Source organism: Carya illinoinensis, chromosome 4, assembly GCF_018687715.1.
Source record: "Carya illinoinensis cultivar Pawnee chromosome 4, C.illinoinensisPawnee_v1, whole genome shotgun sequence".
Taxonomy (NCBI): Eukaryota; Viridiplantae; Streptophyta; class Magnoliopsida; order Fagales; family Juglandaceae; genus Carya; species Carya illinoinensis.
In genome coordinates this window covers 34,412,538-34,439,397 of record NC_056755.1, presented here as the reverse complement: position 1 = coordinate 34,439,397, position 26,860 = coordinate 34,412,538, and the positions used below count along the sequence as shown (strand labels likewise).

General features: G+C 38.7%; 1 protein-coding gene across 1 annotated transcript; it reads right to left on the bottom strand.

Moving 5' to 3' along the window:
- Positions 1–5,660: 5,660 nt before the first annotated feature.
- LOC122306440 lies at positions 5,661–6,899 on the bottom strand. Its single transcript, XM_043118869.1, has one exon. The coding sequence runs from the start codon at positions 6,897–6,899 to the stop codon at positions 5,661–5,663; it is 1,239 nt and encodes a 412-aa protein (XP_042974803.1).
- Positions 6,900–26,860: the final 19,961 nt, after the last annotated feature.

Genomic DNA, 26,860 nt, shown 5'->3' with positions numbered 1-26,860 from the left:
AGGGCAACATTTAGCATATCCAAACAGATCTATGTTTAGAAAAATCCGTTCTTTTATCTGGTTAACTTACCTTGCTAAACAATGGAAAATGAGTCCTCATCCATACAAAATATAAGGGGGGCTGAGTGTAACTATGTACCTGTTCTTTGAATCTCTTATCACACTGAATCCCAAGTCAAGCCTAAACTCAGGTTTGGATTTTTGCTTTCAGACACTAACCTGTTCTCCTTAATCTTCAGACACTGCCCTCTTCCTTGGTGCTTCCTTCTTCAGCCAATACTTGGTAAGCCAAAATGTTTTAATTTGACAACCCTTTGGTGCCCACGAGATGTAACCTTGCTGTCACTTCAGCCAAAAAGTGTGACGCGGTATTTGGGTTTTTTTTTTTTTGGAGGTTAAATTCCCGCCTGTTTCACCCGTCTTAATTTATGGCCGGATTTGGGACTTTGTGCTAGTTTTATTTATTTGTGTCCTTTGTTAATGGGCATCAGGATTATTAGGCCTCGGCTATTTGGTCATGTTTCTATTGACTGGTATACCCATACATGTCCCATTTATTCTGAGTTTTCCTTTGTAATTAATATAATGATGTAAGCTAGCTAGTATGGAGGGGACACATGTATATCATATGTGTAGGTGATGCATCCAACAGATGCAGTATGATTTGGTAACATTGGTCAATCAAATGTTACAGCCAATCAGGCCAATTGTGGCCCACGTGTCCAGAAATGTTCATTCTACATGTTATCTCAAAATACACATTGGTTAATAGTAAAACCCAACTTTTACACAAATTTGTCATATGTGATTTGGACACTATATTTTAATGGTAACAATTGTTTACCATTACCCATTATAAATTCCAATATTCCTCCGAAATATTGGAAACTCTTATCTAACGTCCTTGTATACTCATGCCCCATTAATATAGTCTTGCCCCGTTATGGTTACAACTGGATTGATTACCATATGGTCTCTGTGTATACAATGGAAACAAGATTTTAATTATGTGTGAACAAGATGTATATAATGGAAACGAGCTAGTACTTGATGGGTATAAATAATGAGTTAATTCCCTAAAAACGGATCAATATAAGTTATGTCAGATCCTTCAAGTTAATAACGTTGTTTCATATGATTATGATATACAGAATAAGTCTAGCTTAAACTGAATATTATTAAAAACTCCTTGGCATCTTTATCATTTTTGTTGATCAGGCAAACGTGATTGGCTATAGTACCTCCTACTTTTATGGGATCTTATGTCCTTGTTAAAACCAGTAATTTTCTTGCCCTTCATTCTATACAAAGTATACTATATAGCAACATTGCCACTGCATTCTTGTTTGTGGATGTAAATAATTCATATATTATTTGCATCACAAGCCCAACTCAATTTTCCTCTTCCTCGTACCTGTATTGTTTTATGCATACCCATAACCTCCCTTTCATGCACTTTTACTAATGTTCAGCTTAGAATATTCATACTAGCATCTCCATAATGAAGTTATTTTTATCTTCCAAATTAAATGTTTCACAGTTCCAATTCAGCCCTATCCAAGAAATCATGGCTCTTCATTTACAAGTACCCTGAACCAGACTTAAATAAGTATCACTACTCTGTTTTGGCGTTGGTGGTATATAATTGGCCATCTTCCTCCTTGCATACTTGATTTTATTTATAATTAGAATGCCGTCCATTAGTGAATACTTGTTAGGCTAAATTCTTAACTAATATATGTTATATGTGTTTAACACCAATGTCTCTACAAAATCATTTGAATTAAATTACTGACTGCAAATTAGTATTGCATTTTGGCATTCTTAGATTTGATATGGGGTTAATATATTCATTGACCAAAAATGCATACGTTTAACTTTAAGATATTCTGTTGAGATTAATTCCTCAAAGATCATCCTATCCAAACCATTAGGTTTCAGCACATCTTCTTGATGATTATCAACTTCCAAATGTCCTTATTGCATTTGTTGTTTATTGCCACTCTTCTTGAATTAAATTGCACTATATATTTAGGATCAGTTATATAGATATTTAGTTGTGGAAGAATAAACTGGAATACAAAGTGGAGGCTCTTTGGCATGCACATGGCCAATTCAACCTAATCCATTTTCCTAATAGAATATACCATAATCACGATGAGGAGATGTGTTGTTTAACAGGTACGTTTGGACCATTATGTCTGTTTTTTTGTTAAATGCTTCCAAAAGGTTCAAAGTTCTACTTGCATGAAGGAGGAAGGTACAATTTGGTCCATAGCTAACCACTTAAAGCTTGGACGCTGGCTTCCCTTGTGAGCCTATAAAGTTGCAGCCTTAGTCATTTTTTACTCTTCGCCAGTTTCAAGTGGACAATAAACTAACCGGCTCTTATCATTAAGTCTAGCTACTAAAGGCATGACTAGAGAAAGTGGGTTGTTGCTGGTTTCTGGACCAAATGCAAAAAGTCAGTGGCTTATGGGGAGATAGGAGTCTCTTCCCAGTTATTATAGGGTTTTGATCTGGGTCTATCATATGTGTATTTGGCTGCTCCCCATAAGCCATTCATGTTCATGTGGCAATCATAACAATTTGGTGTATACAAGGTGTTTGCCTATTTACATCAGCCATTCATTAATCTTTAAATATCTGCAAGCATTGTATCACAGTAACTAACACAAGGAAGCAAAATGAATCTACTACACAGATACCCCAACATATCCTATGGACATACATGTGCTAAGTACTGGGACGATTGGGGCTATATTAAGGAGAAGATAAATACTGAATGTCAACCACGTCATTCCAAAGGCATCACTACATAGTATGCAAATTAGTGTTTCATATGCATTTAATATATCACAAACATCAGCCTTACATGCATATTGTAAACATTCTGAATATGAAAAATGACCTCACATGCTGAACCACCAATGTCTCATTTGTCTACTGCCTTGCCACATGCATTGTTGATGGGTGGCATGGAATGTCACTAATAAGGAAGCCTCACGCGTTGTCTGCATTGATAATCATTTGGCAGCAAGTCAGTCCACAATATAATTCATCTCCTAATATACACAATTGTTTTTATGGTGAAGTACTTTCTAAGTAACAAACTTGAATGTTAAATATGTGAAAAGGTACTGCTTTAATCAAAGTAGACATGTAAGTTTGTCGAGTTCAACTCTCTGAACTTGATGCTCTTACAAAAATTAATACAACACTAGAAGTGACCAGCTACATTATCATCCATTCTATAGAATAAGATCATAAATACAGCTATTAGATTGTCTCATGATGGAAATCAAGTGTCACATTCAGTACCATCATTATCCCCGTCATCTATGTTCTCGATCCAAAAATCATTGTTAAGAACGTCTTCATTATCCATGTCGTCATCATCACTTCCTGAGGATAATTGTCTCTGTGCGATGGTTGACGGATCAACTGGTAATGGATCTTCATCGACCCGGGTCAATGGATTGAGAAATCCATCATTTTCATTAATAGGACCATAGTTCCTTTGATCAGTGTCACTATCGTCATCTGCGTCAACAGTGGAGCAATCATCATCATCATCATGGAATTCTGAAGATTTGTGCCCAATATCGTAAACATTTCTAGTTGAAATCTTGTGTACTGCATGCCAACTTCCCCCTAAAGTTGGGTCCTTTATGTAAAACACTTGCAATGCTTGGCATGCTTGGGTGAAGGGCTCATCTTTATACCATTGTCTCGACATATTGACACTTGTGAAATGATCCCCAACTTGTATCCCTCTTCTCTTGTCGCCAATGTCCCACCAATCACATTTGAACAAGAAGCACTTACGCCAACCCATATACCGTAATTCTATGACCTCCGTCAACTGGCCGTAGAAGTCAACCGGGTTTCCTTGATGGTTTCCATGAACAACCACCCCACTGCTTTGGGTGAGGCGACACATTTCGAGGTTCTTCGTATGAAACCGAATTCCATTCATGATACAACCAGCATATGATGCGACCAGTGGATCTGGCCCACAGGCTAATGCATATATGTCATCTGTCACCGCGGGAGGATCCATTGCATGCAACTCTACAATCTACATAGATAAATTTGACAAATGACTTCAGAATTATAGAAATGCGACGGTTCCATAAAGGGTACTACACATTTGTCAAGAAGGGAACTCTTACGCGTGCTCGGAACCATGCTGGGAATTGACTTTGGTGCCTATGCTCGTAGTTACTCAAGCCCTCATCCTTCATCTTGTTATAATGGTCACTATGAAAACCAGATTCGACAATAAGTTATCAACTTACAATAAAATAAAATTCAAAACATATTGGGTAATGAGGGTGCACTTACTCTATATAGTGTTCAATCTTTAGGCAATTATTAGGCATGTACCACTCAGCCTTGGCCAACAGTGATTCAGGTAATTTTGATATTTTTGCTGCACCTAATGGGTGCACCTTTTGGGAGAAAACAGATAAACTTGGCTCTTGGGAGCATAAACCAACATCAATGTTCCTTTCCTCTTGGTTATGTCTAGTCTCGATATCATTAATGTACATTGAGCAAAATGTCAGGCACTCAATGTGAACATATGCTTCAGCAATTGAACCTTCTGGACGGGCTCTATTGTGGACGTTCCGCTTGAACTTACCCATATACCTCTCAAAAGGGTACATCCACCTGTATTGAATAGGTCCTGCTAGCAATGCCTCGTCTGGTAGATGAATAGTAAGGTGCACCATGATATCGAAAAATGCCAGTGGGAATATCATTTCCAGTTTGCAGAGAATGATGGGGATATTTTTTTGAAGCCGTTCCAATACTGTTTTATCTAGTGTTCACGAACATAATTCTTTGAAAAACAAGCCCAACTCGAGTCGTAGGAACCCACCAATAACAATCAGCAATAAGTATTGCATGAAGATATGACAATCATGGCTCTTCATTCCCATGATTTTCACGTCAGTAACGTTGACACACCGAGCAATATTTGAGGCAAAACCATCAGGGAATTTTACGTCTGCCAACCGTGCACAAAAATTCCTTCGCTCAGTTGCATTTAACACGTAACATGCAAGATGCATAGAAGCACGATCGCCATCATGCTGTAGATGTAATTCTTTCCTTAGTCCAAGATCTTCCAAATCCCTACGCGCATTAGCAGTGTCCTTACTTTTGCCGTCAATATCCATCAAAGTTCCAAACACATTATCACAAATGTTTTTCTCAATGTGCATGACGTCCAAGTTATGTCTTAATCCCAAGTCTAACCAATAAGGAAGCTCAAAGAAGATACTTCTTTTTGTCCAATTAAGTTCATTGGGCATACATTTCCTCTTCTTTGACGTTGATTTACCAAACTGTACATATGAAACCTTATTTAATTGTTCCAATAAAGCCTGTCCAGTGATCATTTTAGGTTGGATATTGTTTTCCTCCTTACCATTAAAAACATTTTTTTTCCATCTCCAACTGTGATCTACATCCAACCAACGACGATGGCCCATATAACAGTGTTTTCGGCCATGCACCAACCACAATGAATCTATTTCTGCATTACAAGTAGGGCAGGCCATCTTACCCTTTGTGCTCTAGCCAGAAAGATTAGCATATGCTAGAAAGTCATTAATAGTCCAGAGAATTGCCACCCTCAATACAAACATTTATCTTTTGTATGCATCATACGTGGGAACTCCCTCTTCCCATAATTTTATCAACTCATCTATTAGTGGACGCATAAACACGTCAATATCATTTCCTGGTGCCCTTGGTCCAGGGATTAACAATGACAGCATCAAGTACGGATCCTTCATGCATAACCAAGGAGGCAAGTTGTAAGGAACAAGTAGCACTGGCCAAATACTGTACGGCTTGCTCATGTTATTGAATGGGTTGAACCCATCACTCGCTAAGCCAAGTCTGACACTACGAGGATCTTCAGCAAATGAGGCATGCTTCCTATTAAAGTCTTTCCATACCTGTGAATCTGCCGGATGTCTCATGTAGGTGGAATCATCAACACGCTCTGTTTTATGCCATCTCATGACTTGGGCAGTCTTCTTTGACACAAACAACCTTTGCAACCACAGCTTCAAAGGAAAATATCGGAGGACTTTTTTGGGTATCCTATTTTGGTTAGGTCTGCTTGAGGCCCACCTAGATGCATTACATTTAGGGCACTCATCCTTCTCAGCATTATCTTTCCAAAATAAGGCACAATCATATGGACATACATGTATCTTTTTGTAACTAAAGCCTAACCCACGTTGTAATTGGCGAGCCTCGTTATATGAGGTAGGGAAATGTGCTTGAGGAAATGCTGCTTGCAAAAGCTTGATAATCATGTCAAACGACTTCACAATCCAACCACCTACAGTCTTTATATGAAGCAACTTGACTATGAATGATAGCTTTGAGAACTTAGAACAATTTGGATAGAGTGGCTTTTTGGCATCATCTAGCAACTCATTGAAGTTAGGGTGCATTGGAGTATGAGAGGTGTGTCCTTCGGGAACTCGGTCTGCATTAGCTTCTGGACTAGAGGAATTGTCCATGAAGGATCCAACACGGATGTCATCTAACATCTCGTCCACATCATCAATGTAGTCATTGTAGGGATAGTCATCACTACCCTCTTCATTCGACAATGTGTTGTATTGCACAGTTTCCTCCTCGCCATGGAATATCCATTCTGTATAAGATGTATCTATCCCGATGAGGAACAAATGATCCTCAACCAATGCAATAGGATGGAAAGATCGATTTTGGCATCTCCTACATGGACACCTAATGCAGTCTCTCCCCGGTGCATGGGCCTTTGCCATATCTATGAATATTTTAACGCCTGCAACATATTCATTGGAACGCATCCTATCTTCGATATGCATCCAAGCCCTATCCATCTGGTAACGACACAGGAAATTGTATTGGTAAGAAGGAGAAGTGGCTTTAATCTTAGTAGACTATTCAAAGTAGGAACGATGTATAATGGTTTGGGGGAGGGAATAAATATCATCTGTCCAAGAATGCTATGATTTGGACACTTATTGTTCATCGCAAGAAAGCCTCATATATTTAAGCCGATGAGGTCCAATTCAGCTGACTAGCATTTGTGAGGATGCTGTAGCCGTGGAGCTTAAACAATAAAATGAGGAATTTGAATATAGCACTTAGGCCCAATGTGTGGTCTGAATTTGGTGGAATGGCAAGTTATTTTGTGGAACTAGTGACAAAACCTGAATTCGTCCTTTAGATAGGACAACTAGCACATAGACTGTCAACCTTACAATTCATTTACATAATAGAGAGTTCTAAAAAAAATCTGATTTAACATTTATACACTCAGATTTCTGGTATTTAACATATGGTCAAAGGCTTATTTCTTCCATTAATTCCTCAAGGCTTGGCCTTTAAATTATTGCTGATGCAAAGGAAGTTGAATTTCTGGCTTTTTTGTATACGTAGATGATGTCATCTATGTTATGACGCCATCTTGTTTGGGGGAAAGCACATCCATTAGGTATTTCATTTTGAACAACTTTATGTATGAATTTTGGGAATTAGAGTGTACTGGTAATCAACTATCATGTGTACTGATTTAATTAGATTTCATATAATGTTCATTCTTGTATCGTCTTATCGTCTAAGTATCAAATACAATGTTCACAGATAAACACAGGGTGAGTGAAACCCTTACTGTCATAGCAAAAAATTACAACCATCATTAATGCAAAATAATAACATTATTTGAACATTATTTTCACTAATCCAAAGTGGGGTGATGGATAGGGAGGTATTAAAATAATATTGAAACCATGTACAAACAAAAAGATTCCAAAGATGGCTTTGATTATATCAGGTACAAAACAAATTAGTATCATGTACTGCACCATAGCATCATTCTAAAAATAAGAGTTTTGCACAATTCCAAAAAAGTATGGACGGGGTAAGACTCTTCTAACAGTCACAGTTTTTATGCATTCTATAAATTCAGCTTCCTGTTATGAGGTTTTAGTTTATTTCAATCATGAAGTTATGTCCCACTTAATCAAAAGATTTTAAGAAAATGCTAATTTATTTCACACCTCACTATTGAGGGAGATTTTGTTGAATTTTTAAGTTTTATACTTTTAGAATTAACTTACTAGCATTATATGATGTTATCTACATTAAAATTTAGTTGAGGGATATGTAGAGGGGGTTGTCTCCCCTTGTCAAGCCTAAAGAATTGGTGGTGCATTTTTGCTCACCTTTAATAGGAAATATTCTTTACAACCAAAAGGGTAGTATAGCTATCATCATCACAAAACACCATTCAACCTATAGCGTAAACAAGTAATACAAAGCTTTGCATATATATATATATATGCAAAGCTACAGATTGGCTATAGTATTGTTCTATGTCAATAGAATATGAGGGTTCAAGGGTATTTGCAGTTGGTAAAGTATGTGATACGAATACTGTAACCTATCCATAGCAGCTATTTCATGTTTAAACAAGCCTTAATACTTGATTATTTGACGGTGCATTTTACGTGAAATGCTCTGCTAGGGCTTCACGTTTTCGATCTCGGTTACACTCACGTACGTTCTCTGCATGGCAGCCGTTGAAGGCCAGCCTTCCATGGCTGGTCCTCCACGGTCGTTTGCCGACCTGGTTTCATCCGTGCCCCAACCACTGCCAGAGGTGGCTGTTCCTTTCCGACAACCAAAATACATCGACGGTGAGACTTTTTTCTCCTTTTCAGCTGAGGAACTTGCTAAAACTGCAGAACCATTCAGATTTTCCATGGTTGTGAAGTTTCTTCGACAAAGACCATCCCTTGATAGCATCTGTGCCTTCATACGTAGCCGTTGGGGTTTGTCCTCCTTGCCAGTCATCTCTGCCATGCAACGCCCTAGAAATATATTCATTCGCATGTCTTCTGAATCTGATCTACACAACGCTTTGTCAAGGGAATCGTGTGACATAGAGGGAATCCCCTATCGTGCCTATGCATGGTCTCCTGATTTCGATGAAGATGTTGAGCCACCGACTGTGCCTATTTGGGTTTTCTTGCCGGGCCTTCCGCCCAACTTCTATCACTCCTCCCTCTTAAAGATGCTCATGGCACCGATCGGGAATTACATTCACCGTGATAATCCTACGAAGTGTGCTACCCGCACAGATGGAGCCCGGGTTTGTCTAAAAATCTGGAAACCGAAAGCTGAAAAACTGAGTGCCAAGGAGGACAACGTCAATGGAGGTTTACCGATTACAGTGGATGCGTCTAACTCGGATAATATTGAGAAGAGGGTGGAGCCTTTTGTTGGTGTTGTGACTGCTAAACAGGGTGAACCCAGTAAAGTACCTCAACTGGATCACTCCAAACTAGTAGCCGTTGAAGCTCTTCAGAGCTTGGAAGATGTGGAGCAGATGCAAGAAGATTCGGAGAAGACTGCTTTGAAGGAGGTTGTTCCCATTCTGGTTGGTGAGCCTATACCTATGGTTGACCTCTCGCTAGACAGGCATGCCCACGTTGATGCTGTGGGTCTAGGGACTGTATGTACTTCTACGTCTAGATTATGTGAGAAAAATCATAAAGGAGTGCTGCCACACTCGGGTGCTGAAGTCTTGGGAGGTACTTTGAACTCGATGGGTCCTGAACCCGTGGCTACTACCTTGGAACATGGAAAAACTGGGCACATCTCCAAGGCTCAACCTGATCTGATCATTATTGAAGAGCTTGAAGAGGAAGACGCCGATGATATGGTCCATGATGGGCCTGCCATGGTCTTGGATGAAAGTGCACCTATTTGTGAGGAGATTGAACGCAAAACAGCCTGCTCTGATGGTCAAGTTTGTTCAGATACCGATTCTGAAGGGCCCTTGGAGCATTTAGCTAAAAACAACCTTGTGGTCTCGGACTCGGATATTCCTTCGGGACTTAAATGGAATGGGAAAGACATTAAACTAAGGGGTTGTTCAAGGGTTGTAAGCAAGCCCTCCCATCTTAATTTATGAAGGTCTCTTACTTATATTGGAATACTCGGGGTCTCAGAACGTCGAGAAAGCGTCTTAAAAATTTGGTAACAAAGTTTCATCCTAAACTTGTTGTTATTGCTGAGCCTATGGTTAGAATCTCTCGTTTAGATATGTGGCGTGATAGACTGCATTTTGATGGTTGTTGCTCTAATGTTGAGGAAGGTGGCAAATTATGGTTGTTTTGATCTCAAGATTTACACCTTGTTGTTGAGAACATGGGTGATCAATTTTTGAGTGTTAGAATCACTAATCTGAATGATTTCCGTATTACTTTTGTTTATGCGAAATGTTCCTATTTGGAGCGTAGAAGACTGTGGGATTCTTTGATGGGGGCTAATATTCATCATCTTCCTTGGATGGTCATGGGTGATTTTAATATTATTAGAAACGACTCGGAGCGTAGAGGGGGCAAGTAAGGTTGGCTTTGGCTATGGAGGAGTTTAACAGTTGGGTGGGTTCTTGTGGGCTTCTTGACATGCCTTCCTGTGGGAATTCTCTTTCTTGGTGTAATGGTCATTCTGGTAGATCACGACACTGGGCTCGTCTTGATCGTTGTCTTTTCAACACAGCGGCTCTCGATGCTTTTCCTGGTGCTAATATGGAATACTTGGTGCGCACTTCTTCTAATCATGCGTCCATGACAATCTCGTTGGAGAATCAGCTTATTCGGTATGGCTTTCCTTCCTTTAAATTTCAGCAAATGTGGGTTTCTCATGCTCAGTTTTTCGATTGTGTCTCGCACTCTTGGAATGGTGATGATGTTGGGGGATCTCGTTTGTATATGCTTGTTACTAAACTTAAACGTCTCAAAATTGCTTTGAGAACTTGGAACAATCATACCTTTGGTAAAACTATCTCCCACTAGCGGCTCTTGAGGATCGTATAAAGGGCTTGGAGGCAAGTTTACAAACTGAGTATGATGAAGACTTGGAGGATGATCTTGTTACCTCCTAGTTGGAGCTATCAGTTTGGTTGAATAGGGAAGAACAACGCCTAGCCCAACAAGCCAAACAACGCTGGATTCAGAAGGGTGAAGCAAATTCTGCTTTCTTCCGTGATGTCAGTCGTCGTAATCATAAAGAGGTTAAAGCGATGCAGCTAGAGGATGGTTCTATTCTCTCCTCACCTGAACAAATTCATGACGAGGCTATCACTTATTTTTCAAATTTCTTGAAAGCAGGTAACAGTCGTGATGAGCCTAATCTGGGGGACTTAGTTCAACTGACTATTTCACAAGATGACAACGATCTCCTTTCTTGTGTTCCTTTGTCTCAAGAAGTCTATGATGCTCTTTGCTCCATTCCAGAAGATAGTAGCCCGGGTCCTGATGGTTTTGGGTCGGGTTTCTATCGATCTTGTTGGCATATTGTGGGTACCGATGTTGTCACTGTTGTGCCAGAGTTTTTTCAAGGTATGGCTCTCCCTTGGTTTTTCAATGCTACTCATCTGGTTTTATTCCCAAAAGTTGAAAATCCAACGAGTTTTGATAAGTTTAGACCGATTCGCTTGTGCAATGTCTTCTACAAAGTTTGCACTAAAATCATGGTTAATCGCTTATCCCCCCTGCTTGCTAATTTTATTTCTCCTGAACAAGGCGCCTTTCTCCCGGGCCGTAGCATCTTTGATAACATTAGCATGACTCAAGAGATGATTCACTCTATTAATAAACCTGTTTATGGTGGGAATGTTGTCTTGAAGATTGACATGGCGAAGGCCTTCGATAGTGTAGACTGGTCCTTTCTTTCGCAGGTTCTTAAAGCTTTTGTTTTCTCAGATTTTTTTTGTAAATTGATTCATCAATGCATCACGAATCCTTGGTTCTCTGTGGTCATGAACGGAGTCCCCAAAGGTTTCTTCAAAGGTGGGGGTTGCGTCAAGGTGACCCCATTTCTCCCTATATCTTCATTCTTGTGGAAGACATTTTCTCGCGGATTATTATTAATCAGATCCATATGGGCAAGATCATTCCGTTTCACCACCCGTGAGGCTCCCCTATTATCTCACATCTGCTTTATGCCGATGACATGGTCCTATTTTGTAATGGGGGAAAGGCTTCTTTGAAAGCTATTACTGATGTGTTGAAGACTTATGAACAGTGGTCAGGGCAAGCTGTGAACAAAAATAAATCCCATATTGTTTTCTCTACTCAGATCTCTGTATCTAGGCGTCGGGCTCTCCTTCGTTTCACTGGTTTTACGGAAGGAAGTTTTCCTTTTAAATATCTGGGAGTTCCTATTATCACAGGAAGACTGAAGATTGCTCACTTTGATGACTTAATTGCTAAAGTTCAGTCTGAATTGGAGGGTTGGCAGGCCAGATTGTTATCCAGTGGGTCGCGTTTGACTCTCATCAAACATGTTCTTCAAAGTATTCCCGTGCACAACCTTTATATCTTAAGAACTCTGAAAGTCGTGATTGAAAAAATTCACAGAATCATCAGTACCTTCTTCTGGGGTGTTAAAGATAGGAAACCTAAGAAAAAATGGCGCTCTTGGGTGGATATTTGTAAGCCTGTCTTGGAAGGCGGTCTGGGCCTTCGTAACCTTCAAGACGTCCAGTCTTCTCTTCACATGAAGCTAGCCTGGAACCTTCTGCAAGGTACTTCTCTCTGGTCCAAGTTTTTTCATGCTAAATATATTGGTGATAGACATATTTCCATGGTGGATCATAAGAAAGGGTCTCTTTTTTGGAAGATGATTTTGATCAGTATTTCTTTAGTGCAAGCTAATTCTAAATGGAAAGTTCGGGAGGGTAATGTTCTCTTTTGGCATGACCATTGGGCTGATGATGCTCCTCTTAGTGATAATATTCTGATTTCTGATATGCCAAATCTTAAATTGGAGGATTGTAAAGCTGGGTTGGGTTGGAATATGGATTTGTTTGCTCGGTTGGTTGGTCATCACAAAGCTGAGGACCTTATTTTGCAATTGGGTCGGATTAAAAACGGGAAGGATTTGTTGATTTGGCTTCCTTCAGCTGACGGTCTCTTCTCTACTAAAAGCGCGTGGAATTGTATTCGTATAAGAGCCCCTATTTTTCCTTGGGCAAATTGGGTCTGGCATTCCGCTCTTCCCAATAATATTTCGATTACTATGTGGAAGGCCATTCACAATTGTCTTCCTGTGGATGACAGAATCTGTAATCTTGGTATTTCTATTGTCTCCCGCTGCGATTGCTGCTCTAATTCCAAATATGAAGATCTCAATCATTGTCTTGCTATAGGAGATTTTGCTAAAAAAATTTGGCGTATTTGTTCTGTTGTTCTTGGAATTCCTTGGTTAGAAGGTAATTCTTGGAAACAGAGGGTGGAGTGCTGGTATAGGCGGGCAAAAAATTATAATCGCTCGGGTCAATTGCAGGATCTTCTTCCGGCTATCATTACTTGGCGTTTATGGAGACGTCACTGTAAAGCCAGAATGGAAGGCTGGATGGAATCGGTCCAACAAGTTTGGTGTTCTATTAAATATTGGGTCTCTTGGATCGGGTTAAAGCTTAAGGATGTCAACTTGCTCTCTCGACGTGACGAAGGTGTATTACATTGCTTTAATATGCCTTTAAATGTTACGAGGAAAGAGTTTATTATTCCAGTCAAGTGGAAGCTTCCTAAGCCAGGTTGGGTCAAATTGAATGTTGATGGCTCTTCTCTAGGCAATCCAAGCCCGTCGAGTGCAGGAGGCATCATTTGTGATGATAATGGCAACTTTCTTTGCGGGTTTGCAGCTGCCACTGGGCATAACTCCAACAACTATGCAGAATTGATGGGTTTACTTCATAGGCTTCGTCATATTGGCCTGTTGGGTGTTTCATCTGTGGAAATCGAACTTGACTCAATGCTTGTGCTTAACTGGTTGAGGACTCAAAGATGTGGCCTGTGGTACATGGAAGATTATTGGGACGAGATCCAGAGTTGTCTCGCAGGGCTCAATGTTTCTCTTGTTCACTGCTATAGAGAATGTAACTCGGTTGCGGATGGGCTTGCTAAAATGGGTGCTAAGGGCCATACCCTCTCATGGTTTTCTTTATCTGATCTACCTGCTTCCATAAAAGGCAATATTCGGCTGGACAAAGGGGGTCTTCCCTACATTCGGAAAATCCGAAGACGATGTTAATGTGCCTCGGTTGATGGTTTTATCTTCAGGTATGTCCTCTTTCTTTACACTCAATTTTTTCTATTCTTACTTTTTGTCTGTGCAGGTTGTTTCTTGCAGGTTGTGCTTCTGCGTCTTGTTTTATGTTTTTTTTTTTTGTGCTTTGTGGTTGTGGTTGTGGTTTCTTTATGGTTTTTTTAGGTCTGGGTTTTGGTTTTTTTTTATTTGTAGCCCCCAGGCCAAGGGTTGTAACCACGATATTCCTCCGCCATAAGTGAGGGTTTTTTAATAAACTTGGGACGGGGCTGCTATGTGGGTGGCTACTGGCTCTTCTAAAAAAAAAAAAAAAAACAAGCCTTAATAAAAAATCTATGTAATCTTCTTGGATACTGCTACATAGCTTTCTGAAAGCTGGTCGCATAACACAAATCTGAGCAGCTTGTGTGGTTGTATACCTTTTATTCGAATTAAATGTAAGCACTTCATTTAAGCAATAAAATTTTAATTTGGTACGATAAATTAAGTATCAGAGCACGTGGAGAAATAGCAGAATGAGGGATGGCTACCCCCCCCCCCCCCCCCCATAAGGGGAAAAAAGAACTACATCTCTAAAAAATTGATTCAAACCTGGACTAGTCAAAAATAATGAGTATTGGAAGGGGAATTTGGTAACATTGTTATGTTTCTACGAGACATCAATACTTCTAAGACATCATGATATAATAGCAACACCAGTAATTTACATACTAGCAAAAACTAATCAAGTTAATTTATATACGAGCTATTTGGGTATCTGAATTTGGCAAAATAGTAATGAACCTAAAGTTATCTAAATTAAGCTTTCTGAAAAGATTTAGCCCTTGTTGGGATTATGCTTAATCGTAAATAAGTCACACTGAAAGGAACATGTATAAAACTTTTCTGGACTCAACTTAGATATCCCAAATATCATCTCCTCTGCAATAAGTTAAAAACTAATTTAAACTTTAAGGAGCTCTGCAAAAAACTGACTTCCAAATTAGTACTTGTCACCAAGTTAGGGACTTATTTGCATAACTGAAACTGAATAGTAGAGGCTCTCTATTATTGAAAAGAGCTTAAATAAGGGTAGAGGAAAATCAGTTAAAATGAATATAAAATGTCACCATTTTGACAAATTTGACAACTATTAGATTGAGTACATGTTTGGGATTGGGGTAGATAGTATTCGAGTATCTAAAGGGTACAAAATACCTCTCTAGTAATAAGCCATAGTAGAGAAACAGTTTTTAAATAACCAATGATTTCCTCATGAACATGCATATAGTGTCCAAAGTTGAAAAATAAGGAGTAAACTGCCAGGAACATCACTAGTAATCAAAGTTACTAGCTGATGAAGTGCTAAAACTGCATGATTAAGTTACTTAAGTGAATAATTTGTTTAATAAAAAAATGATTTAAGTACTTAATTATGCAATAGATCACAATACTTGAGTCAATTGATAATTATGATATTCTTAGTGCTTTTGAAGATTTATAATGCAATTATTTCACATGAAAATACATATTTCAATTTTATTCCTCTTATAACAGGAAAGGTTTGGAAGAGAAATGGAAGAATCGAGAAAAGCCCAAAGAGCAAGAACTGAAGCTCACACATGCATCAAAATACCAAACCACAATAGCTCACACATGCAATAAACCTGCAGCAAGGAAACTCACACATGCAGAAAACGTGGGACCAGCTTGCACATGCAATAAACCTGCAGTAAGAAACTCACACGAACGGACAGCACACACTCGGAAAGCAGGAGCAAGGCAGCTCATGCATCATTTCGTTGGGAAGCAGCTTTTGGCATGTGAAGCTGAGAGATGGAAGCACGTTGAAGACAGCAGCTGGAGCAGCAGGAGATCACATGGGATCATGGAAGACAACTGGACGGAAAGCACCAGCAGCAGAGTTTATTCCTTCTTTTTCGTTCGGGTAGCTGGCAATAGGAGGAGCTTTTACTTCTTTTATTTTCTTTCCTTCTCATTGGAGACGGGGGGCAGTTTTTCTTTTTTTTGGACTTCACCTAGTCATTCATTCGGACAGTTCGGTAGCTTAGTTTTGGAGTTGTTAGTTTTCGGACGCAGGGCAGCTTTAGTTTTTCTTCTTGTTCTTTTTGTTCTTTTCGTTTATGCTAGAGCTGCAGACACTAGACCTCAAGGTCGACTGGTGTTCATTTATTGTATTGCTTTTACTTTGAGACCTCATGAACTAGGCGGCTTGAATTTATTTTCTTGTATTCATTTTTTTACGTTGCAGACGGAACTCTATTTTTTTGCTTCATTTTCTGTTTTGGCTGGGACGGAACTCTGTCTCTTGCTCGGCAGCTTCTTCTACCGTTCATTCGGCTGGTTATTTGTTTTCTTTTTCTGCTGTTAGTTTTCAGGCTGAGGTTTACAGACCTGGGGAGATTTTTAGCTTTAGTTACTCTTTTCGTTTGCGGGTAGACTTAGAGGGTCGATGGAGAGCTCTTTTTTTTTGGGACTCATCTTTTTCATTACAGATCAAAAGGATGGCTGGAATTTTCATTTTGGATGCAGTTTTTTTGTTTTCGTTTGGGTAGGGAGTCGGTGGCCTTGCGACGCTGGTTTCATTTTTTTTGCTTTACGTTGTAGTGTTTTTCAGTTGTTATTTCAGAGGACTCATTTTCAGTTTTATTATTTTTTTAGTTGCCCAGTTTTCTTTCCTAAGTTCTTAGTTGAGTCAGCGTGGAGCTTGTGGTTTTATTTATTTATTTTTATTTCTTCTCACAGGTTTTTTTTTATGGCTTTGCTTAGATTAATTTTTGTTGCTAGAAATATCATGTGTAGCTAATTTCTGAAACTCAGGTTATAGAATGAGACTTATTTTATTTTGGGTTCTAGTTTGATGCAATATTTTGTTGTTAAATGTTGATTTTACTAAGTTACTAGTTGGATTTAAATTGAAAATAGATTGCGGCTCTTGTTCTTGATTTGTTGTTGATGTAAGGCACAACAAAAGCTTGAAAATTATCAAGGCCTCTCTCAGTTGTTTGTTAATGTGTGTTTGGCTAGTAAAGTAGAGAATCCCTTAGGAAAATATTGCAAAACTTGAGCTTAACTTTTTATCTTCCGATTATCAATGCCTTGATTGGATTGTTAATCGAGAAAATTATCTAGGATCCAAAATAAAGAGAGTCTCAAACCCAACCCAAGTGTTTGTTAATTTGCCTTTTTGATTAGAAACTAAAATTTCAACTTTGATTTTTTTTGCATTGCTTTTTAATTTTATTTTCATCTCTCATAATCGACACATTTGTTACTAAGAAAAAATCTCATATACGCTTTGATAACCCTTTGTCCCTGTGGAATACTATCCTGGACTTATCCTTGATACAACTTGACACTTCTACACTTGGAAGTACATTCGAGACCGAGTCAAGTTTTTGGCGCCATTGCCGGGGACAACTGGTGCTTATTAGAGCATTCCTTTACTGCTGAGAGGACGTTTGTGGAGCTGTGAACCTTTTCACAGCCTGGGTGACATCTAATTTTTTCCCTTCTCTCTGTTTATTTTTCATGGTCTTTGATTATCTGCTCTTGTTTGTATGACTGGTTGGACTAGAGACCATACATCTCGACTGTTTAGGACAGAATCATTGACATCTTTTAGCTCTACATCATCTTCTGTTGAATCATCATCAGACACTGATAGCATCATGGCTGAAAATGAGCATCATGATAGGGAAGTGGAGAATCCAAATAGGACACTTAGAGAATATCTTCAGCCTGTTAGGACTAGCACACCTTCTTGCATCATTTTACCTATTAATCCAAATGCTTTTAATTTCAAACCCGAGATGATTCCATTATTACCACACTTTCATGGTATGGAATCTGAAAACCCCTATTTGCATATCAAAGAGTTTGAAGAAGTGTGTTCCACATTCATGGATAGAACATGCACTGATGAGGTCATAAGATTGAAGCTGTTTCCATTTTCCTTAAAAGACAAGGCTAAGACCTGGTTGAATTCTTTAAGACCAAGATCCATTGTGACTTGGCAAGAAATGCAAACTGAGTTTTTAAAGAAATTTTTTCCCATGCATAGAACCAATGCTTTGAAAAGACAAATCATGAATTTTTTCCAAAAGGATGTGGAAACATTTTATCATTGTTGGAAACGATTCAAAGACCTTTTAAATGCATGTCCTCATCATGGATATGAGAATTGAAGGGTCATTAGTTTTTTTTATGAGGGGTTGCAACAAAAAATGAGACAATTTGTAGAAACCATGTGTAATGGAGCGTTTTTTAACAAAGAACCTGAGGAAGCTTTTGAATATTTTGATTATCTAGTTGAAAATGCACAATCATGGGATACATCTGATGTTCATGATAGGTCGGAAAGTTCAAGGACAATATCAGGGGGTGGGAAATATAATTTGAGAGAAGTAGATGATTTGAATGCTAGGTTGGCTATGATTTATAAGAAATTAGAAACCATAGAACTGAAGAAAGTGAATGAAGTACAAGTTGTACCTCAGATTACCTTGAGCTGTAATATTTGTGAGGGCCAAGGGCATTCAACTAATGATTGCCCAACCATTCCAGCTTTTAAAGAAGTTCTTTTGGATCAATCTAATGCTGTTAATATGGTTGCTAAATCTTTTTCAAGTCCTTATTCCAACACCTACAATTCGGGATGGAGAAATCAGCCTAATTTCAGTTGGAGAGGTGATCAAGCTGCTTTACCTGCACCCAACATAGCTGATCCTTGACAAATTGTACCCTACACTACTCCAGGAGGTCCAGGACCATCTCAATATGCCAACCACATGGTCCCAGCTCAGAAAAAGAACCTTGAAGACAATTTCCAGCAATTATCCACCAACTTCCAACAGCTGTCCACCAATTTTCAGCAATTCATGCAAAGCCAAGCTGCTATCAACAGTCAAAATTCACAAGCCATTGCTGAGATTCGAGGGTCAGTCACAAGGTTGACTACAACCATGAGTGCTCAAGAGAAAGGGAAGTTCCCTGCACAATCTCAGCCTAATCCCCAAGGCCAAAACTAGCAATTTCAAAGTGTGGCAGGAGATTCAAATGTCAAGCAAGTCAAGGCTATTACAACCTTGAGAAGTGGTAAGGTGATTGGCATTCCAGCTCAAGAGGTAGAAAAGAATGGTAACACTTCTAAACCTTCTTCTGAAAATGAGGCACATGATCCTTTGGAATCTGAAAGTGTCCCAAGCACTTCACTTGCACCTTTTCCTCAAAGGTTAGCCCCTTTGCACAAAGATAAGCATCACGCTGAAATTCTTGAAATTTTTAAGCAAGTTAGGATTAATATACCATTGTTAGATGCTATTCAACAGATTCCTACCTATGCGAAATTTTTAAAGGATTTATGCACCGTAAAAAGAAAATTGAATGTGCAAAAGAAAGCTTTTCTTACTGAGCAGGTTAGTGCTATTATCCAATCCAACACTCCTCCCAAATACAAGGACCCAAGATCCCCTACCATAGCTTGCATGATAGGGAGCTCAAAAATAGGCCAAGCATTATTAGACTTAGGTTTAAGTGTGAACTTATTGCCTTATAATGTTTATGTTCAGCTTGGATTGGGTGAGTTGAAATCTACTTCTATCACATTGCAGTTGGCTGATAGGTCTATAAAGATTCCTAGAGGTGTTGTGGAAGATGTTTTGGTTCAAGTAGACAAATTCTACTATCCGGTAGACTTTGTCGTACTCGACATGCAATTGACTACCCATTCTAGTTTCCAAGCACCTGTTATCTTAGGAAGACCCTTCTTGGCTACTTCTAATGCACTCATAAATTGTAGAAGTGGAGTTTTAAAGTTGAGTTTTGGAAATATGACTTTGGAGCTAAATATTTTCAATCTTTGCAGGCAACCGCAAGAAGTTGAGGAAGTTCATGAAGTGAATTTGTTGGAAAATTTCATTGATGAAAATTCTGCACTTTACTTTCAACTTATTGATTCTTTAGAGGAATTTGAAGAAGATTTGAAAATATTTGATAATGTTAATAACTCATCTATTGTTTCCTCAATAGGTCAGCAAGTTACACCACCATGGAGGCCAAAATTTGAGCAACTTCCACCATTGACATCAATCCTCAAGCCTTCGGAGGAGCAATCCCCAAATTTGGACTTCAAACCTCTTCCATTGGAGTTGAAGTATGCTTTCTTAGGACCACAAAGCACCTTCCCAGTGGTAATTTCTTCTCACTTAACTAGTGAACAAGAAGATAAATTGCTAGATGTGCTTAAGAAGCATAAAAAATCTATTGGTTTGACAATGGCTGATATAAAAGGTATAAGTCCCTTGGATTGTACCCATAGGATTTATTTATAAGATGATGCAAAGCCTTCTAGGGAAATGCAAAGAAGGTTGAATCCCACAATGAAGGAAGTGGTTAAAGATGAGGTGTTGAAATTGCTTGATGTGGGTATCATTTACCCCATCTCGGATAACAAGTGGGTAAGTCCCATTCATGTAGTTCCAAAAAAATCTGGGCTTACCATTGTTAAAAATGAGCAAAATGAATTGATTCCTACTAGAATTCCTACTAGTTGTGTGGCTCAAATAACAATGGAAAGGGTGAAGTTTTGGATGTTTCTTGAGTTAAATTAGCAACCTTTAAGGATGTGAATGGTAGATATACGAGTGACAAACTGTCTAGTGATTCACACATCCTTGCAAAGGGTACTTGATTCATACACAAATTATTGTACAAGTTTGTGGGTATGCAGCTGCAAGTATTTCTAAGATACAGCCAAATGTGCTTTCATCACATATCGTACAAGTGATATTGTTAATGGTAGGTAAATATCATACATGTAAGTTAATCATTATTAAGTTACATTACAAAAATTAGAATCGTCCAATGTGTGTGGGATAATGTGTGTGGGAAAATTAGAATTGTCCAATGTGTGTGCGATAATGGAACAATGCTGCTGATTCTTAGAACTAACAGGGCAGATCTCCCTGCCCTGAGATATATAATCATGTAATTCCAGGTGTAAAACAGTCATGAGCCTGATTCACATACCAAATAGCCTAAAGAGACAAACAAGATCATCAGATAATTACTTATTGACCTGCGTGATGCGACAAAACCAACTTCCCAAATAATTAAAGAAGCTGCAGGTGGAATTTCATAATGCAAGAAAAAGCTACAATCTGGGTACTAGCCCTCAGGAACCAGAGATACACACACATAGAAATCTCTTCCAATAGGCAGAGAGAATTACCAGGGTAGAGAGAGAGATAGAAATTCGTGGGAGAAATTAACATGGGAAAAAGATGTAAGAGAGAGATTACCCTTTATCCTCTCTCCACGAAAAGAATAGCATCCACGCCAACTGGCTATAGTCAGGTTCCACGGGCCGGAGAAACAAGAAACCACCACTGGAGTTTTCCAGTGAAAATGCAGTGTTGAAGGGCACAATTTGGGCTACGGGGTATTCGGCCGCAGATTTAAGAGAGGGATTTGCTGTATTCGAGAAATAGAATCTAACACCATTTGATTCTGGCCGTTCGTGGCCACAACTGGCGGCACGTATGGTTCTACGGGGCCGTTTTCCAGAGAAATATCAACAGGATTTTTCCTTAGATGATGCGGGGTTGAAGGGCACGATCTGGGCGTTAGGGATCGATTAGGTGCACAGTGTTGAAGGGAAAATGATGGGGGAGGGAATATTTTACTAATATTATCGAGAAATATTAACATATATTAGAGGTAAAATCCACAAATTTATTAACACGAATACTATCTCCTCGCTTTAATAGGTATTTGGCCATGACTTTTCACCCGTCGCTCGTTTTTTGGTGATTTCCGTCAATACCTATTGCGACAGAAGGGATTTGTCCTAACAGCTAGTATTTCCCACAAGCGTTAGTCATGAGATAAAAAAATCGTGTGAAAAAAAGGCTTTTCTTGTAGTGATACTTACCAGATGGCTTGAGTGGTGCTAAGTTGACGGGTAATGGCTGGAGTGGGTTTTGCTTTCATGCGAAGAAAAATGTTGCGCTCAGAATTTTTGGTAGCCAACAGAAAGAAAATCAATTAGAAAAGGGAGAGAAATGGTGGACTCCTTGACAGTGACAGAGAAATGTTACTCTCGAATTCAAACGAGAGTTAGAGAGAGAGAGAGAGTATGAGAAACTGACCGGCGTCGACGAAAAGACGGTATCGATGGCAACGATCAGAAATTTGTGAGAATGTTAAATCCTCAGAGAGAGATAGAGAGACGGGGAAAGTGGGGAAGTCGCAGGGAGAAGGAAGGGATTAAAAAGACTTATTACAGCAACTAGAAGTCGTGTTAATACATCAATTTAAGCAGCAACCGAGCTTGTGGCAAATTTGTGTCGCAGTAATAAGTTATTAAGATGACCTACTAATAGGATATTGAGGTATATTTGGTCAGACTATTTCCAGCAACCAAAACTCATGGGAAAAAGTCTTTAATTCTGGCTATTTCTGGCGATTTTAGTGTCACCAAAAATAAAAATAGCCCAATCTACTCTCTGTTTCTTTCTTTTTTTTTTTTTGGTAGTGAGTACTTTCAAGTAATTTTCCCCATGTAATCCTAATTCCGTTATGTAATGGTTGGTAGTAGTTATACTTAAGCTAGCGACTAAAATAAATTATGAGCATGTTAGTATTGTATGTATGGTAGCCCATATTAAATGATAATTGATAAGGGTACGTGGTATATAAAATTTCAGTTTGATTAGAAAGGAGAAGTTCTTGCATTAGGACGTTACAAATGTTATCAGGTCATATCCCAACAAAAAATATTGGACGAGTTGTGCCATCTACAATGGATGGGCTCGACAAGAATGTCGGAAATGTAAAGGGAGATTGTAATGTAACATTCGGGTCCAGTACCCAACTTTTTTTTTTTTTTTTAAATTTGGGTTTATTCACAGATGAAAAGCTCACTAGAGATTTACGAGTATTGTTGAAATGGACCACGAGCCCAAATTTTTATTTTTGGAGGATATCAAATAATTTTAACTGAGCTTGCCAAGTGGGTATAATTTATTAAATATTTCGGATTGGATGAAATATTTTATGGGCCTAGAAAAAATAGTGGGAGAAGTTAATTTATTTTAGAGGTTGATTCGATCCAAAACTCAAAGACCAGTTTCACGTCCCATGCATGTACGTCTCTTTTTCACGTAGTGGTAGAAGTTAATCTATTTTAGAGGTTGCCGTAATCTCAGTTTAGTGAAAACCTCCTTCAAGTAGTGCTGCAGCCACTTCTCCTAGCCTACTACTCCTCCATGGCATGGTAAGCCACCCTGCACCAATGTCTTCAGCCATGGGAAACACCACTCGGTAGCAACCCACGCGTTGTATACTCTTCCCTTGTCCAAGAGCTTCTGTGGTGATCACTTCTCCAAGCCCAACACCTGCACCCACTTTTCCTCCACACTTTCCAACCCACATTGCAAGATGCTCAACCACCATAGCCCAGCCCTATAACCATCGTGCAATAGCCACTGCCTAGCCTACCTGGTGAAATCTACTAGGTAGATGCATGGATATCAATCAAATAACACTTGCAAGTTCTATAACCACGTGCATGCAGGGGTGTGCAAAAAGGAAAAGGGGGCAGGTTTTCAATGTGGTAGGACTGGCCATTTCATCAAAGATTGCTCATTACTAATTAAAGGAAGACAACAACAAGCCCTAACCACCTCTAGGTCCCCGACAGACGACACAGGGAAGCAATCAACCTAGAATGGGACTAGCTCCAGTGTTTGCTTTAATAATTGAGGATGTTGGGGACGATAACAATGTGATCACAGGTACCCAACTCTTTTCCCCTTAAAAGCTATATGTTTTAGTTGAATTGAGATTAATCATGCTTGCATGGAACTTTTCTAGGTGTATAGCTTAGAATATTGAAGTTTGGTTGAAGGTAGATTTTCTAAGGATTCAGGAATTTGTGAATTGAATTTACTTAGGACTTAACTTTGGAGCATTTGATTGTACTATTATTCAGAGGTTTAAATATTATTTTGGGAGTTCTCTTTTAGTTATGTGTGGGGTTTAGATAAATATATATATATATATATATATAGAAATTATAAGGCTTCTAAATCCATAGTTGAGGTTCATACTTTTAGGCTTGGATTTGACGTTGCATGCGGAAATCGATGCTTGGATTGTAGAAAAATTGCTAGGGTGAGAAATAATGGAAAGTTAGGATTTTGAAATTTTTGGTTTAGCAAAAATCGAAGTCTATAATAGGCATGGATTATTAGAGATAAGTATTTTAGACTTACTTTAGATGCAACAAATTTCGAGGACGAATTTGTTTTTTTAAGGGAGGAGAATGTAACATCCTGGTCCAATACCCAATTGTTTTTTTTAGATTTTAGGTTTATTCAGATGAAAAGCCCACTTGAGATTTACGAGTATTGTTGGAATCGACCACGAGCCCAAATTTTTATTTTTGGCAGATATCGAATAATTTTAATTGGGCTTGCTAAGTAGGTATAATTTATTAAATATTTTGGGATTGGATGAAATATTTTACGGGTTGAGAAAAAATAGTGGGGGAAGTTAATTTATTATAGAGGTTGAGTTGGTCCAAAACTTAAAGACCAGTTTCACATCCCATGCACGTACGTCTCTTTTTCTTCATCCCTAGGGTTTCCGTTGGCCTATATATAGATACTCTTATCCCTCATGCTTGAAGAAACTCCAAGAAAAGAGGTTGTCAGAATCTCAATTCAGTGAAAACCTCCTTCACGTAGTGCTGCAGCCACTTCTCCTAGCCTACTGTGCCTCCACGCTATGATAAGCCACCTTGCACCAGCGTCTTTAGCCACGGGAAACACTACTCGGTAACAACCTACGCGTTGCATACTCTTCCCACATCCAAGAGCCAGCCTCGGTGATCACTTTCGCAAGCCCAACACCTACAGCCACTTTTCCTCCACACTTTCCAACCCACAAGGCAAGATGCTCAACCACCGTAGCCCGTAGCCTAGCCCTATAACCGTCATGCAAGAGCCATTGCCTAGCCTGCCCGATGAAATCTATGGGCCCTTGTTTCACACACACCAAAAAAGAGCACTTTAGCCATTGTGCGTAGCACCTCCACTAATGCTCGACTACTCAACCTCAAAGCCCACGATGGTACACACCAAAACATGTTTTGCTTCCACACTTTGGAAATGAAAATGTTTTGTTCTAGATTCTGATCTCTGTAAATGCTCATATTTACACACTAGTATAGTTTATTTGCTTATTGAGTTGTTGATAACTCATCCCCTTATCTCCATAACATTTCTTAGATAATTTTGATGCTTTAGCTGGAAGTCAAGAATAGGAATTGTTAGCAAGGCTGATGATCATAGACGAATAAGTGTAAAAGTGCACAGTTATTATTAAAGAGTATTAGTTAGTAGAATTTTCATTTCATGTTATTTTTATGTTTCGAATTATGAATAGTTAGCAAGGCTGATGATCGTAGAGGAATAAGTGCAAGAGTGCACAATTATTATTGAAGACTAGTCTTAGTTAGAAGAATTATTATTTCATGTTCCTTTTATGTTTCGAGTTATGAATATGTCCAAGTCTATGGAGATTTTTAGTTCATTTTATTGAGGTACTTTTCTATGGTGTCTTAGCGGAGGAACACAAATATTTGATTTGAATAAATGGATTTATGTTTTATCTAAAATTTGAAGTATTTATAATTGTGATATGAGACATGAGTTTAGGTTTCATGAGCTAACTCTCTGATCCCAGGGCGTTACATGTAATACCGATATTGAATGATAGGTGATAAAAGTACATAGGTAGGATATGAGATCCCACATTAATGCTCGGGAATGACAAGTTTTTTTCCTTTCAAAGTATAGTTTAAGCTCTTCATTTGGACATTACAGTATCCCTGTTTAAGGCATCAACACTAGAAACCAAACAGCAAAATAAATTGGTACGTCATTTTTTTTGCATAGGCCAACTTTTGCTCTGGACCCAGGTCGTACGTATATGTGTATGTGATGTCTCTATATGTATAGTTTTTAAAAAAAGTCAAACTAATATTTAGTAAATTAGGTTGACTATTGCACATATTTATTAAGACATAAAATAAATAATGAAATATATTTCTTCTCAACAACTCAAACTTTTAAGATAAGTAGTTAAATCTACATTATATTAGAGTGAAAGTACTCTTTAGAAACATGAAAATAGATCAAGCAAAACGTACGCAAGAAAGTGCTATAAGGGAAAGGCAATATTTTATTAATATTTATAATAAAATAGTACTATTTTACACAACGCAACAATGCGAAAATTAAAGATTAACAAAAGAGCAAACATATTGATTAAATGCAGAACATTTGTGAACGCCATTGCCTCTTCTTTATCGGTGTACAAAAAACTACGTACGTCTAATACAAGTGCTTACAGCCAACCATTTTGTTTGTGGAGCCATCAATAAGCCGCTCCAGATTCTCCTCTGAAAAAATCAGCGCCTTGAATGCCTCAACCATTTTTGTAGGTGTTACCGGAAGTTCCTTCATTCGCCAATATGCCATCACTTCCCGGCCTGCAGTGAACAAGAATATTTACTCAGCAGCGTTGCCCACGTTTAACATTCCATTCTATATTTCGCGCAATAGATTCAAGGTTGCACAGTTTTCTCAAGAACGAAATCAGCGTAATAATGTTTGACCTATTTGTTGATGGCATTCTTCTATCTGCA

Coding starts and splice junctions, on each gene's coding strand:
- LOC122306440 (XM_043118869.1), bottom strand. CDS start 6,899: ATGGATAGGGCTTGGATGCATATCGAAGATAGGATGCGTTCCAATGAA.